The sequence below is a fragment of the Euleptes europaea genome, chromosome 9 (genome assembly GCF_029931775.1).
Source record: "Euleptes europaea isolate rEulEur1 chromosome 9, rEulEur1.hap1, whole genome shotgun sequence".
Taxonomy (NCBI): domain Eukaryota; kingdom Metazoa; phylum Chordata; class Lepidosauria; order Squamata; family Sphaerodactylidae; genus Euleptes; species Euleptes europaea.
This window is the reverse complement of record NC_079320.1, coordinates 90,079,329-90,093,092: the sequence shown is the minus strand read 5'-3', so window position 1 is coordinate 90,093,092 and position 13,764 is coordinate 90,079,329. Positions and strand designations below refer to the sequence as shown.

General features: G+C 44.8%; 1 protein-coding gene across 1 annotated transcript in view; it reads right to left on the bottom strand.

Moving 5' to 3' along the window:
• MSANTD1 (Myb/SANT DNA binding domain containing 1) overlaps positions 1–3,930 on the bottom strand; it is a 32,490-nt gene extending 28,560 nt beyond the window's left edge. The window contains exon 1 of the mRNA XM_056855667.1: positions 3,515–3,930. Coding sequence (XP_056711645.1) covers positions 3,515–3,768 — 254 coding nt within the window. The 5' untranslated portion in view covers positions 3,769–3,930. The remainder of the gene's footprint in view (positions 1–3,514) is intronic.
• Between the last annotated feature and the right edge of the window lie 9,834 nt (positions 3,931–13,764).

Here is a 13,764-nt window from a genome sequence, read left to right as displayed (position 1 = left end):
AGTTCACCAGATTAATGTCCGCTGCTCATGTGGAGGAGTGGGGAATCAAACCCGGTTCTCCAGATTAGAGTCCACCAATCCAAACCACTGTCCTTAACCACTACACCATGCTGGAAATACTTCTTTACACAACAAGTAATTAAAATGTGGAATTTGCCACCAGAGGATGTAGTAATGGCCACAGGCATAGACAGTTTTATAAGTATATTAGACAGATTCATATCTCTATCAGTGGCCATGGTGACCAAAAGGAACCTCCATGTTCAGGGGTAGCCAACCTCTGAACCCTAGTGCTAGGAGACAGCGTTGGCCTCTCTATGCCTTGTTTTTGGCCTCCAGAACAACTAGTTGGCTGCTGTGTGGGACAGGATGCTGGACTAGATGGACCGTTGTTTTGACCCAGCAGGGCTCTTCTTATGATGGGAACTAATCTGCATATTTATCTGCTGGTGTTTTCTGTGTCTGACACTTTGCCAAGCCATTAAGGTAACTGAGTTCAGTTACCCACCCAGGAGTTATCACGAGCTGCCTCCGTTGAGAATCTGAAGTTGGTTGACCATTGAGGTAACCTTGTCTGTTAAACGGATCTTGTATTAACTGACCCACATTTGTCCTGGTGAGTGAGCACAGAGGTTTTACCCTGAGGAGGTGTTCTGCTGTGTTGCAGGTAGGGGCACCCAGTTTACATTTATAATTCCTATTGTAGTTTTATCAAAGAAGTTAAAGCAGTTGAAGCAGGTACTTCAAGTATTCAATAACAGTTGTGTGACTATTCTAAAACAGCTTGTTTCTTCAGTTATGTACTGTCTCTGTTATAAAATTATACAGTATAGTCTAAAACAGATTACAGAAGCCCGCTTAGATATCAGCTTTTGTTTACTTTATGTTTGCTTGCAGAGGACCAAGAGAAGAATAGGAAACCCTGTTGGGCCAGTGATATATACCACTCCCATCTCCAAAAAGGGCCTCCTATAACCGAGTGATGTGATTCACACTATTAGAATATGAAATATATTTACATTTGCCAAGGGGAACCAATATTTACATTTCCAAGGTGAACTAAACTGGGTACGAAGACTTTACTAGCCTGAATAAGTTGCAAACAAGAACAAAATCACCCACGGCTGAACCTGAGTCCAGCAACAACAACAAAAGGTATTGAGTTCCCTGAGTGTAGTACATATTGCTTTAATCTAGCAATCTCTACTTTCTGATTTTAGTAAACCTTTCAGAACCTTATCTGCTAGGCTAAGGATGCCAGCCTCCAGGTGGGACCTGGGGATTCCCTGAAATTACAGCTCATCTCCAGACTACAGAGATCAGTTTCCCTGGAGAAAATGGGTGCTCTGGAGGGTGGAATCTGTGGCGTTGTATCCCACTGAGGTCTCTGTCCTCCCCAGGCTCCATCCCCAAATCTCCAGGAGTTTCCCAACCTGGATCTGGCAACCCGCCCCCGCTCCCAATCTTTCTTCAAGGGCCAGGGGGGACCTGACAACCCTAGGCCTAACACAGAACTCTTACAAAGATCTCAGCTCTTTGCAAATTAATTTGAGGGCGAAAACGCATGGTCGCTTTATCCTCCTTTAATCCCTGTTTTAGCCAGGATCGAACACACATTAGGCGAAATGCATGGGTTCGATCCTGGATGAATCCTGGCTGAAACAGGGATTAAAGGAGGATAAAGCGACCATACGTTTTTGCCCATAGTCTTGTAAGAAGAACTTGCTGGATAAACTTAGAGGAGCATTTGCAAACAGGGCAGGATATCTGAACCCAAAAAATCATCCTGAAAATCTTATACTGGTCGTGATTTTAATCCAATTCTGTGTTATTAGTCAAGTGAATGAAACAGTTTGTGATGTACTCATCTTTAATTTAATGATACTGGTGGAGAAAGGAGAAGTATGTCAAGGCATCCCGTAACCACCCCTACCTTACAGCATCCCGTTAACTGTATTTTCAGAATCTGCAGGTTAAAATGTCATGTATGTATGTATGTATTTACTTCATTTATACACCACCTTTCTCCCCAATGGGAGAGAAAGGATGTTGTTCTCCTTTCCTCTGTTTTATCCTCACAACAACTCCATGAGGTAGGTCATTTAGCAATCTTCATGGCAGAATGTGGATTTGAACCTAGGCCTCCCAGATCTTCATCACTCTAACCACTACACCACACTGGCTCTCGAAGTAACATTTATATTATTTGGGAATTTTATTTTTAAATTTATAGCTGAAAAGAAACTCCCCTTTCTCTGTGTTTTTGGAGCTATTAAGATTTAGGAAATGAAACTGGGCCTTCAAACAAAAAACTTTAGGATTCTTTTCCAGGATTTTCTACTTTCTCTTTATCATACATTTAAGGGTATCATAATCTGTGTGGTCCACTGTGGCTAAAGGGTACCAGTCCCTTCCCCCAGAGGTAAATGCAAATAAAACATGGTTATATGCCGAACGACAATCTTAACTTAAGAGGAAACCATTTTAAAAAGAGGAAATGAAGATTCACATTTTTAAAAGCTTATCAGATTCCCTCAGCTTGCACTTTGATAGCCTGTGATTTAGATACAGGAATGATGTCCTAATGTAAACATGGATGCCTGTTGTAAGCAACCTTTTCTTATTACTGCTGATTTGGTGCTTTGAAAAGAGAATAAATAAGAAACAGCACAGCCTCGAGGTTTCATGCATTACAGTGTGCCTCTAATGATATTACAACATGTCTCAAAATAGCACATAACTAAAAGCATATCTGGCAGTTTGTCTCACAGAGATAAGAAACTGTTTTTCAGTAATGGCAGGCACATATTTTTCTACCTCCACCTTTTTTCCCCCTTAAGCAGCAAACATTTAATTCTCCTAAGCCAACTTTCTGTCCTGATGTATACTAACTATACTCCATTATCTCATTTGAGACACCTCTATCGCCTCTCCCAGCTGGCATGGTATTTGTAGTGTGCACAGCTTTCTTTCTGCAAATGTAATTGTTCATTTGCAAATGCTTGTTACGATTCTGGCAGCAGCAGCAGCAGCAGCAGCAGCGTATGTCACTCATTGAGGAGACTGGCGGTTATTTTAGCCCTCAGAAGTCCAACACCCTCCCCCTGCAGAGGCTGCCTTCAAGAGATTTCTTCCCAAAATGATTTTACTTTACCTGGACTTGTACTTTCATTTATTTCATTTCTACATTGAGGAGACCAGTTTGAGACGAATGTGTGCTGCACTAGGTTTAGTGGCAAGTGAAAGCTAATAACAGAAAATCAGATTTTTAATTCTACACACACACCTATTTTATAATAACAACAATTAACAGCCAAAGTTACACTAGCATTTGCACATATGAAGGGAAAAAATCAGGAATTATATCTTGATTTTGGTAAGAGAGAATTTTAAGAGCACTATGAACACCCTTTAATCTTTCATCTATGGATCTTTACAAGAGCTTTTCAGAAAGGCAAGAACCTGATTAATTTATATAAATCTCTCAGAATAAAAGGAATTAACTGAAGCTTACCTGTACTGGAATGTCATGTTTGTAATTTTTATCTTTATTTCTTCTCCATGGCGAATTTCTCCAGTCATTTCAAAGAGTTTGTTTGCCATTTTCTCATAAACTTTGGCATTCCTTTTAGTTTGTTTCAGTTCATCAAAAAATTCTTCCCAGACAAGCATTAAGCCCCTCATTTCTGCATCGGTCCAATTCCTGGCCCTTCTGTGCTTCTCAGTCTGAGAAGAAACAATATAACTGGGGATTTCTGCTGCAGCCATTGCTAATTGACCTAAAAGGTTTTAAAAGAGAACACTTAACATAGATTTTAGGTTTTACTTGAGGGTTTTGCAATGCAAGGCGTGCCTATGAAGCTACAGGATTTGAATGACAACAGAACACATGAAACCTCTTGGCAACAGCTTGAAGCTTGAGTGCACAAAATGGGGCCTACATCTGACAGGCAGGAATTTAGTTAAAAGCTTTTAAACAGAGAAACGTCATTTTGATGTCACGTTTCCATAGCAACAGAGCAACTGCATAAGCTACAACAACAAAAACCTTTTAACTGAAAGCCAAAGAATCAGGACAAAGTTGACAGGCCATCAATATTAAAGCTTTTAAACACTTTAGGTTTGACACACACACACACACACACACAGAGAAAAGGAAACGAAAAAGCAAAAGATCTATGCAGCCTTTGAGAAGCTACTTTTAAGTTTTTACCTCTTTTTAGATTTCTCTTACCTTTTAGGCAGTCTGCCGCAGGCGGTGGGGGGGGGGGGGCACGGCTGCCTGAAGGGGCTTTTAAGTTGTGCCTCGACTGACTCACTAGGAGGGGGCAAAGACTGAGGCTGGAGGTACAAAACGGGGCCCCTCCACCACCACCACCACCAACAACAACAACAACGCAACAGACCCCAGCAGTGTCTCCACACCCCCCCCTTGGGAAGCCCAGTGAGCATTGTGTAGAATGCCAGCAGAACTGAAAACAATTAAGCAGCCAACATTCATCTTTCAGGAACATAGGCCAGAAGGACATGTGTGTTTACATACATGTATGTGTCTGCAAGTGTCAGAAAGAGAGAGGCGCTGAGGGGCTTTTCTGGTGCTAAGCAAGCCCATCCCGCTCCCCTTTCAGCCTGAATTTGCCTTCTGTACAGTGGCGGGCCTACATTTTTGGGGCCCTGAAGCTTGAACTGTTATGGGGGGCCCTTCGTAACCAGCAACAACAGGGCAACATCCAGCAAGGTCCAAAGGGCCTTGCTGCCCTTGCAAGGACCTTGAGGCCCAAATGGCGGAGAACAGAGTGATGGGGTGGAGTCGTTGAAAATGGACCATACAGTTCTTGTAGGTTATCCGGGCTGTGTGACCGTGGTCTTGGTATTTTCTTTCCTGAAGTTTCACCCACAGCTGTGGCAGGCATCTTCAGAGGAGTAACACTGAAGGACAGTGTCTCTCAGTGTCAAGTGTGTAGGAAGAGTAATATATAGTCAAAAGGGGGTTGGGTTTGATCTGAGTCATTCTCCTGCAAAGTACTGAAGGTAATGTGCTAATCATTGTCCTGTAAGTATCAAGATAATGTGCTAATGAGGGTGTGCTATGTTAATGTGGAACCATTGTGTCCTGAAGTGATCTGTTATCCAAACCTAATCCGCATGGCTATTATGTTAGTCTTTGTTAGTCCTGTCCTGAAAACCTCCAGACTAACAAAGACTACAGTCCACAATAGCCATGTGGATTAGCTTTGGATAACAGATCACTTCAGGATACAATGGTTCCACAATAACATACCACACCCTCATTAGCACATTATCTTGATACTTACATTATCTTCAATACTTTGCAGGACAATGACTCAGATCAAACCCAACCCCCTTCTGACTATATATTACTCTTCCTACACACTTGACACTGAGAGACACTGTCCTTCAGTGTTACTCCTCTGAAGATGCCTGCCACAGCTGTGGGCGAAAAGTCAGGAAAGAAAATACCAAGACCACGGTCACACAGCCCGGATAACCTACAAGAACCAATGAACTCTGACCGTGAAAGCCTTCGACAATATTAGGACCATACAGTGTTGGAATAAAACTATAGAACTATTAAGCCGTGCATCAACAAAGGATTTGAGGATCCAGCTGCCAAAATGTAGGCTATGAGTGAGCCCTTACAGCTGGGGGTTCGAGTGCTGCAAGCCCCTGACAAAATTTTGAAATGTGACCAATTACAGGGACATTTTTAGGCCATATGAAATGGGTATTAGAGCATATTCTAAAGTCAGTATTAAGTACTTCAACCAATTGGCTTATGATTCTATCGCTAAAAAACTCCATCGATTTTGTTGAGAAATTCACATTAAAAAAAGTTGCTTCAGGGGGCCCCTCTGGGATTAGGGGCCCTGAAGCTTAAGCTTCATTAGCTTCACAGTAGATCCGCCTCTGCTTCTGTAGCTTCATACGACTACATATGGATTTGCAACTCTGAACCATTTAGATGCTGCTGGAAACCTTTTATGCTGCTGGGTATAGCTGAGGCATTTTAAACCTGCCTTTACATTTTAATTTTGAGCATAAGGATTTCAGTTGTCAGGCTTTTAATTATGATTAGGACTAGGGATTAGGATGTTTGTCCTGCAGCATTCAAAACGTGTGTTTCTTTAGTCTATGCTCAAGGTGTTCCATACATTGCAAGTCTTCTTCTCATAATGGCATCCTCAATCTGGATAGTTAAAAAGTGCACAATCCTAAAGGAAGGAAACTTCACTTGATACCCCTCTTTCAGGCTATAAGGGGCCCTTCCTGCTCTAGCGCCTGACCCCCACCCCATTCCTTTTTAATTGCTTTTTCAATCACTGTACTATTTTAAGGGAAGTCGGGATCTCTCTGTTTAGACAATTTTGATGAACTGGCACCCAAACAAAAGTACCCTCAGTACAGCACCATGTAGAATAACCGTTTTGAAACTGGCAAATATGCACCATATGCTGGCAGGGGACATCTCGTGGAGACCCAGCTGGGTATAGTCATGTGATCAGAAGACAGATGGCCGTCAGGGGGAGGATTAGCTGGCAGCAGGTTCTTCTTCTGATTTTGCCTACCAGCCACATTGGCTCAGGCTGCACGAACTGTAAAATCCAAATTCAACTAAATGGCTTGGAGACTTCAGAGAGAAGAGCAGGAACAATGGTCAGAAAATAAGCCCATGTCACGCTTGGATCTCCAACAAGGCATTCCTGTGCCCATGTCTACCTGTAAAAGGAACAGCAAGGGCAGAAAACATGGATATGCATCTCCCTGTTGTTTCAACTGTAGTTGTGGAAGTGGCTTACAGAAGGCCACCTGTGAATGAAAGTCATGTGACGCTCTTCCTACTTCCTCAAGTGGTAAGAAGTCTGGAAGAGTGCTGAATGCTTCACTTTCCATCGGATGAGACAGCACTGAATATTTGTGTGTTTGTAATATTTGCATAATTAATATTTACAACTGTGCATGTACACCATCGTTAGGGTTGCCACCAGGTGGTGGCTGGAGCTCTCCCACTTTTACAACTGATCTCCAGGCAACTGAGATCAGTTCACCTGGAGAAAATGGCCTCTCTGGCAATTGGACTCTATGGCATTGAAGTCCCTCCCCTCCCCAAGCCCCACCCTCCTCAAACTCCACCCCCAAAATCTCCAGGTATTTCCCAACACAGAGCTGGCAACCCTAACCATAGTGGAAACAAGTAGATACCTACAGGAGGCAGGAAAACTAGCAATCCTGCATCAGATCCCATGGGCATAAACTATGGGGGGGGGGCTGAGGAGCTCGAGCCCCCCTGAACTTCAAATCCCCACTCTGCCATGGAAACCCCCGGGTGCCTGTGGGCCAGTCATTCCCAGTTTAGCCTCTCACACAAAATTTTCTTGAGAGGAAACATGGAGGTGGGGAGAATAAAGTGGTAAGCCACTTTGGGTCCCCATTGGAGAGAAAGCAGGGTACAAATATCTAAAGAAAGTAAACAAAATAGTGATCTTGGGGGTGATTAATGAGAAGCCTTGGATGAGCAGAGCTGCATGGGTGAAGTGGATAACTGCCTCTTGGGGGTGGGCACAATTCACCTCTGAATTTTTAACCAGAAATCTTCCTATTCTAATACCAAGCTCTTCTTCATTAATGGAAGCTGTAATGCCAACTCAAACATATTATTTTGAACAGAGCGATGCTCCAGGAGAGCATATGCATTCACTGGCCTCACCGTGCACATGGTCCTGGGGCAGATGTTGGATAATGCTCTGTTTTTGCCAGCAACTCAATGTTGCTGGAATACTGATAACACCCAACTCCAGACCTCTGGATATGACAACGATTTGGTCCTCCTGGACATGCTGTCCCAAAATTCAGAAGCACATTAAGTCACTAATGCCCTCTCTAAATATGGAATCAATAGGGGAAAGTGTGAAATAGTTCCTTGATGGTAAGGGTAACCTGAAAATGGGGAATTCCTGTGCTGACAGGAATTATGTTCCTCAGCCCGCTAGAGAAGCACAACACATCTATGGAAACATTTTTACAGCAAGTAGCTGCAGACATAGAGTGCTGAAGAACCCAAACCATTAATTTGTGGGGGAGAAGAAATCTTTGGTAAAATAATCATATAAACCTAGGCATAGAGTGCTCTGCGCAGGAATCAGATTTTACGAATATAGGCAAGTTCTTTGAGAGGGAGAGGGATACGCGTACGTTTCTTTCACCAAGGCACACCAATCAGTGGAGGAAGCAGAATTTCCCCAAACCTTTAGCTCTGCGAAGATGCCCCATGACAGGTCCCTTGTTTTACAAACGCCCAAGTGGGCACTCCTATGGGAAATGTGATGGGCTTCTCATACGGCTGGCAAATGTTAGGTGCCAATCGTATATCAACACAAACATCTCTTCATTTTTAAAGCAGCCAGAAAAATCAGTCACTTAAGTTTGATGAGACAGACTTTTCAGATTTGATCCCTAGTCCCAGAGTTAATTAATCATCTGCAGGAAAGCCAGCTTTGAAGAACAGTGGGAAGCGGGAACAGTAATCTTGGACTATGTGCTGATGTTCTTGCTTGGTATGCTGAACTAGAAATGCAGCCTGCTTCACAACTGAGTATATTCTCTTAACCTGTCTGTTTCTGACACAGTTGATCCAGTGGCATGTGGGGTTTCTGAACTTCACACACACAAAGAGGCATTGCAGTCTGATCTGGGTTGACAAACCTTGATTGACAGATCAGTGACAGGCCAGGTCATCTTAGATAACTCATCTGTTCTAGGCTCTTTCCAGTCTGGTTTAAGGGGACAAAGACAGCACTGTTGTCTTTAGTTGTTGATCTCTGTTTGAAATTAAGCAAAGGCCATGCCTCTTGGCTTCTCTTGCTGGATTTATCTGCAGCCTTTGATACAGTGGACCAGGCCGTCCTGTGGAGACATTTGGAGGCAGAAGTAGGTAACCAGGGATGTGATTTGCATTGGTTTTTAATCATTCCTCACAGATCGGACTCAAAGGGGTTTTTTGGAGACCAGTTCTCATAAGTGTTGGATTTGTCCTATGGGGTTCCACAGGGCATAGTCCTATTCCCCATGCTCTTCAATTGTTATGTAAAGGCCTTAGGATAAATAATGTATAGTTTTGGAATCAGGTGTCAAATATGCTGACAACATGCAGTTCTCTCTCTCTCTCTCTCTCTCTCTCTCTCTCTCTCTCTCTCTCTCTCTCTCTCAATCTCCTGGTAATGTGATAGAGGCCTTAAGCCACTGCCTGACTGCTGTGGTTAAATGGCTAAGAGTGAAAAAATATGGAAACTGAATCCTGACAAAATGCTGGTTGGGAAAGACTGAGCTCCTGAAGGACATTGTGCTTCCCACTTTTGATGGGGTTCAGCTGTCCCTTGATGACTTGGTTAAGAGCCTGTGGTTTATACCGGACCCAACATTATTGCCAGCGAAACAAGTCAATGCAGCTGTAAAACTGCTTTCTTCCAACTTCGTTTAGTGTGGAAGATGGTCCCTTACCCTGACTCACCCAATCTGGCCACCTGGATCCATGCCATGGTAACATTGAGACTAAACTATCGTAATGCATTCCCCATGACTCTGGCCTTGAAGACAATTCAGACTCCAGTCGGTACGGAATGCCGCAGCTCAGTTATTATCAGGACCTAGACAAAGCATGCTTTTCACTCCCATTCTGCAGTCACTCTGTTGGTTTCCCACCAGTTACTGGGTTCAGGTCAAGGCACTGACTATCACATACAAAGCACTCCATGGCCTGGGACCCTCATATTTTCAGGACTGCCTCTCCCCCATACTCCGTTGCAACTGCTTCAGTCCCCTGAGCAGGGTAGGGTTGCCAGCCCTCCTCAGGCTCTGCCCCCAAAACCTCCCGCTGGTGGCAAAGAGGGACCAGCAGGGCCTTCTGCAGGTGCCACCCTGCAAATGGGCACTGCCCATGCACGTGCCTTCTCTGTTGTGGCCCCCACCTTTTGGAATGGCCTGCCTGAAGAGGTCATGAAGGCTTCCACACTTTTGTCATTCTACAAACAGTGTAAAACAGCATTGTTCAGGAGGGCATTTAAAAAATATAATGGAATGGTTCAGAAAGGCCATCTAAGGAACAGGATGGCGAATATACCATTGTAAAAGGCATGGATCATCTTGTTTGCTGTAAGTATTATCCTGCTCTCACGGAATTGTTTTCTACTTATGTAATGCATTTTCTGCATTGTTTAATTTATCATGTCTAATACTTTCTTTCAGAATTCTGCTTATTAAATGCTTCATCCTATTGATTGCATCAATTTACACTGTCTAATCTGCCCTCAATTTTGATGAGAATGGTGAACAACAACATTAATTAATTAATACAAATAACCCTGGGTGCCCCCATTGCAGATTTTTTGATCCACATGGGGGCTTCTTGCATGTGTGTGTGTAAAGTGCCATCAAGTTGCAGCTGACTTATGGCAACCCAGTAGGATTTTCAAGGCAAGAGACTAATGGAAGTGGTTTTCAATTGCCTTCCTCTGCATAACAATCCTGGTATTCCTTGGTGGTCTCCCATCCAAGTACTGCCCAGAGCAGACCCTGCCTAGCTTCTGAGATCTGATGAGATCGGGCTAGCCTGGGGGCCATCCAGGTCAGGGCCTTCTTCATACATGGTGTGTGTAAAGTGCCGTCAAGCCGCAGCCGATACTAGTAATATATTTGAAACTAGCAAAGAAAAAAAGCAACAAACATCCTGTAACTCTTCCATAACTGCAAGGGTGTTTTGCCTTCTTCTAAGGCAAAAATGGGAAGCGCCTGCCTCCTGCGTTTCTTTTGGTGCCGCTTGTGGGAATTTGTGGGAATCCTGAAAATTCCAAGCTTTTATCGCTAAACTAAACAAAAACTCATACAAAAGGTGTCTGATATGGACAGAACCTACAACCTAGGACTTGGGGTGGGGAAGAGAGCATCTTGTGCTCACTGCTGTGCTTTAAACATGACTTTGCAAATGTGTGCATGGTGCACAGACTTGTCTTCAGGCTTCTCCCTGGGCTGGTCATAGGCTTAATCATGGGATGACACATGTGCCCTGACTGCTGGATGAGGTCCCCAACTCTGCAGAGCGGGGAGGGCTTTTGTGCGCATGGCGAAGGTGCTGAGCACGTAGTAGAGGCAAGCCTGACCCCACATTTCTTGTTTCCCACTAAATGCATCACAACAATTGCTTATCTGAAGGAGGGACTATATGCAGAGATAAGTAACCTGCTTTTAGTGATACAGTGAGCAAGAAGCAGCTCCGAGTAAATGAAGGAAGGTGTTCCATTTAGAGGAAGAGACATTCACAAAATAAGCAGTGAAGGTGGATGATAAAAGGGATATTGAATCTATTGGTACTGGCAGAAAAAGTGGGTGAGTGGTCTGCGGAGGGCTTACTAGGCAGCGTTGGCACCCCCAGGAGATGCGTGTGGGTTTTTTTTTTTGTACGAACAGTGTGCCAACGTTGCGCTGTCACTTCTGATGTGAATCCGGAAGTGAGAGCAGTGGACAGTGTCTCTTCTGAGACAGGATTGGGTTCTGGCTAGAAACTTAAAATCTTATTGGAAGGGTTGAATGTTTTGGGAGCGGAAGGTTGAAAGGACTCCAAATATGGGCAATGATTGAAAAATTTGGGGAAAGTGTAGAAAATCAACCTGGGGCGATTCAGTTGCTTGCCCAGAATACCAGTCTGGGCTAGTTTAGCAAAGGACACGGCAGGTTTTGAAGGTGCTTCCTGGGCCCTTGATTCAATGACCTGAGTAGCAAGCCTAATTATCAAAGGCCAGGAGACAGCTGGTGGCCCCGAGCCTCTCTTCTGAGCAGGTTTCCAGGGAACTCTGTGTTGTAAGACAGATTCTTGGATGATTCTAGAAGGTTATTTCTTTGTTCATCAACCCTTGATCTTTATATATGGCCTGAATTTTGATGAGCCTTCAGGAAGCCAAAGAATAGAATAATTGTCAATGCCTGCAGAGGAAAACGGCTACTTCTCCGTGAGCCAGCTTTTCTGTTGACTGCAGCCTGATCTCAGTTCTTCAGTTTTAAAATCAAACAAGAAAGGGGAGGTGGCATGGTATAGCCAGAACTTGTCAGAACTCGGAAGCTCAGCAGGGTCGGCACTTGGAAGGGAGACCACCAGGGAAGACTCTGCAGAGGAAGGCAATGGCAAACCACCTCTGCTTAATCAGTTGTCTTGAAACCCCCTTGCTGGGGACACCATAAGTCGGCTTCAACTCGACAGCACTTTACATAAATACAATATCAAACATGGTTTCCTTCTTGCAATCTGCAACAGCATATGGTGGGGAAGCCATGTGGTAGTGTAAAGTGCCGTCAAGTCACAGCTGACTTATGGTGACCCTAGCAAGCAGCTTTCAAGGCAAGAGACCTTCGGAGGTGGTTTTGCCATTGCCTGCCTCCGCATGGGCTGAGAGAGTTCTGAGAAAACTGTGACTGGCCCAAGGTCACCCAGCAGGCTTCATGTGGAGGAGTGGGGAATCGAACCCCGTTCTCCAGATTAGAGTCCGCTGCTCTTAACTCAGGGCTGCTGTTGGAGTTACACCTCCTCATTCAGACATCACACACAACCCAATCTCATCAGTTTCTGCAAGTAGGATGGATTGAGCCAGCTTTTTCGAGTAATCACACCTAATTCTTCTCCTTATTGCAACCCCCGCCCAATGCAGTTTGCATGATTCCAAGCACATGATCCCTTTTGGGTTGTCACCTGTGAAAATGCTGTTTGGAGCCAACCTGGCACGAGAAAATTAATGTGCCCCGTCTATTTGCCCCATCTCTCTCCCCCACCCCTAATTCCATTCTTCATGTTTACACCCTAGCCTTCCTCCAAGGAGCTCACAGGAGCATTTGGTTCTCTCTCCCTCATTTTATCCTTGCACCAGGGCTGTCAAATAGGCTAGGAGAGCCTGTTTGGTGTAGTGGTAAAGAGTGGTGGTTTGGAGTGGTGGACTCTGATCTGGAGAAACGGGTTTGATCCCCCACTCCTCCATGTGAGTCGTAGAGGCTAATCTGATGAACTGGATTTGTTTCCCCGCTCCTACGCACGAAGCCAGCTGGGCTAGTCTCAGTTCTGTTAGAACTCTCTCAGCCCCACCTACCTCACAGGGTGTCTGTTGTGGGAAGGGGCATGGAAGATGATTGTAATCCAGTTTGATTCTTTCTTAAGTGATAGAGAAAGTCGGCATATAAAAACCAACTTCCTTTTCTTCCAGGCTGATAGAGGGCAACAGGCCTACGGGCCTACTTCCCTGTCTCCTCCCAGGACTGGTTCTCCAGCCAAGCCAAACCTCAACCTCGAAGCTCTGCAAGAGTCCTTGGGTGTCAGGAGTAGGCCATGAGGATGGTATGCGGTAGTGAGATGGTGCTGCCTCCAGGTGCTATTGTGCTATTCTGTCCAAGGCCAGTCTATGCCCCGTGTTTAGTCTTCATAGATTCCCATACTGTGGGAATCGCCAAGTACTCCTTCCTGCCTCTGGGAGGGGGGCGCCGGGTGAGCTCCCCGAGGACCCTGACTTTCTGCGTGCCATCTTGGAGGAGGCACAGCGGACTTACGCGGAGTCCACCCGGCTGGTTGGGCTGGTGATTGATCAGTGGCGTCGCCTGATTGATCAGTGGCGTTGCCTGGCAGCGGTGACCCCCTGGAGGACTCAGGATGCTGATCTACGTGCCCACAATGACCTTTTGGATACTTTGCTGGAGGAGTCCCAGTTAGCACAAGAG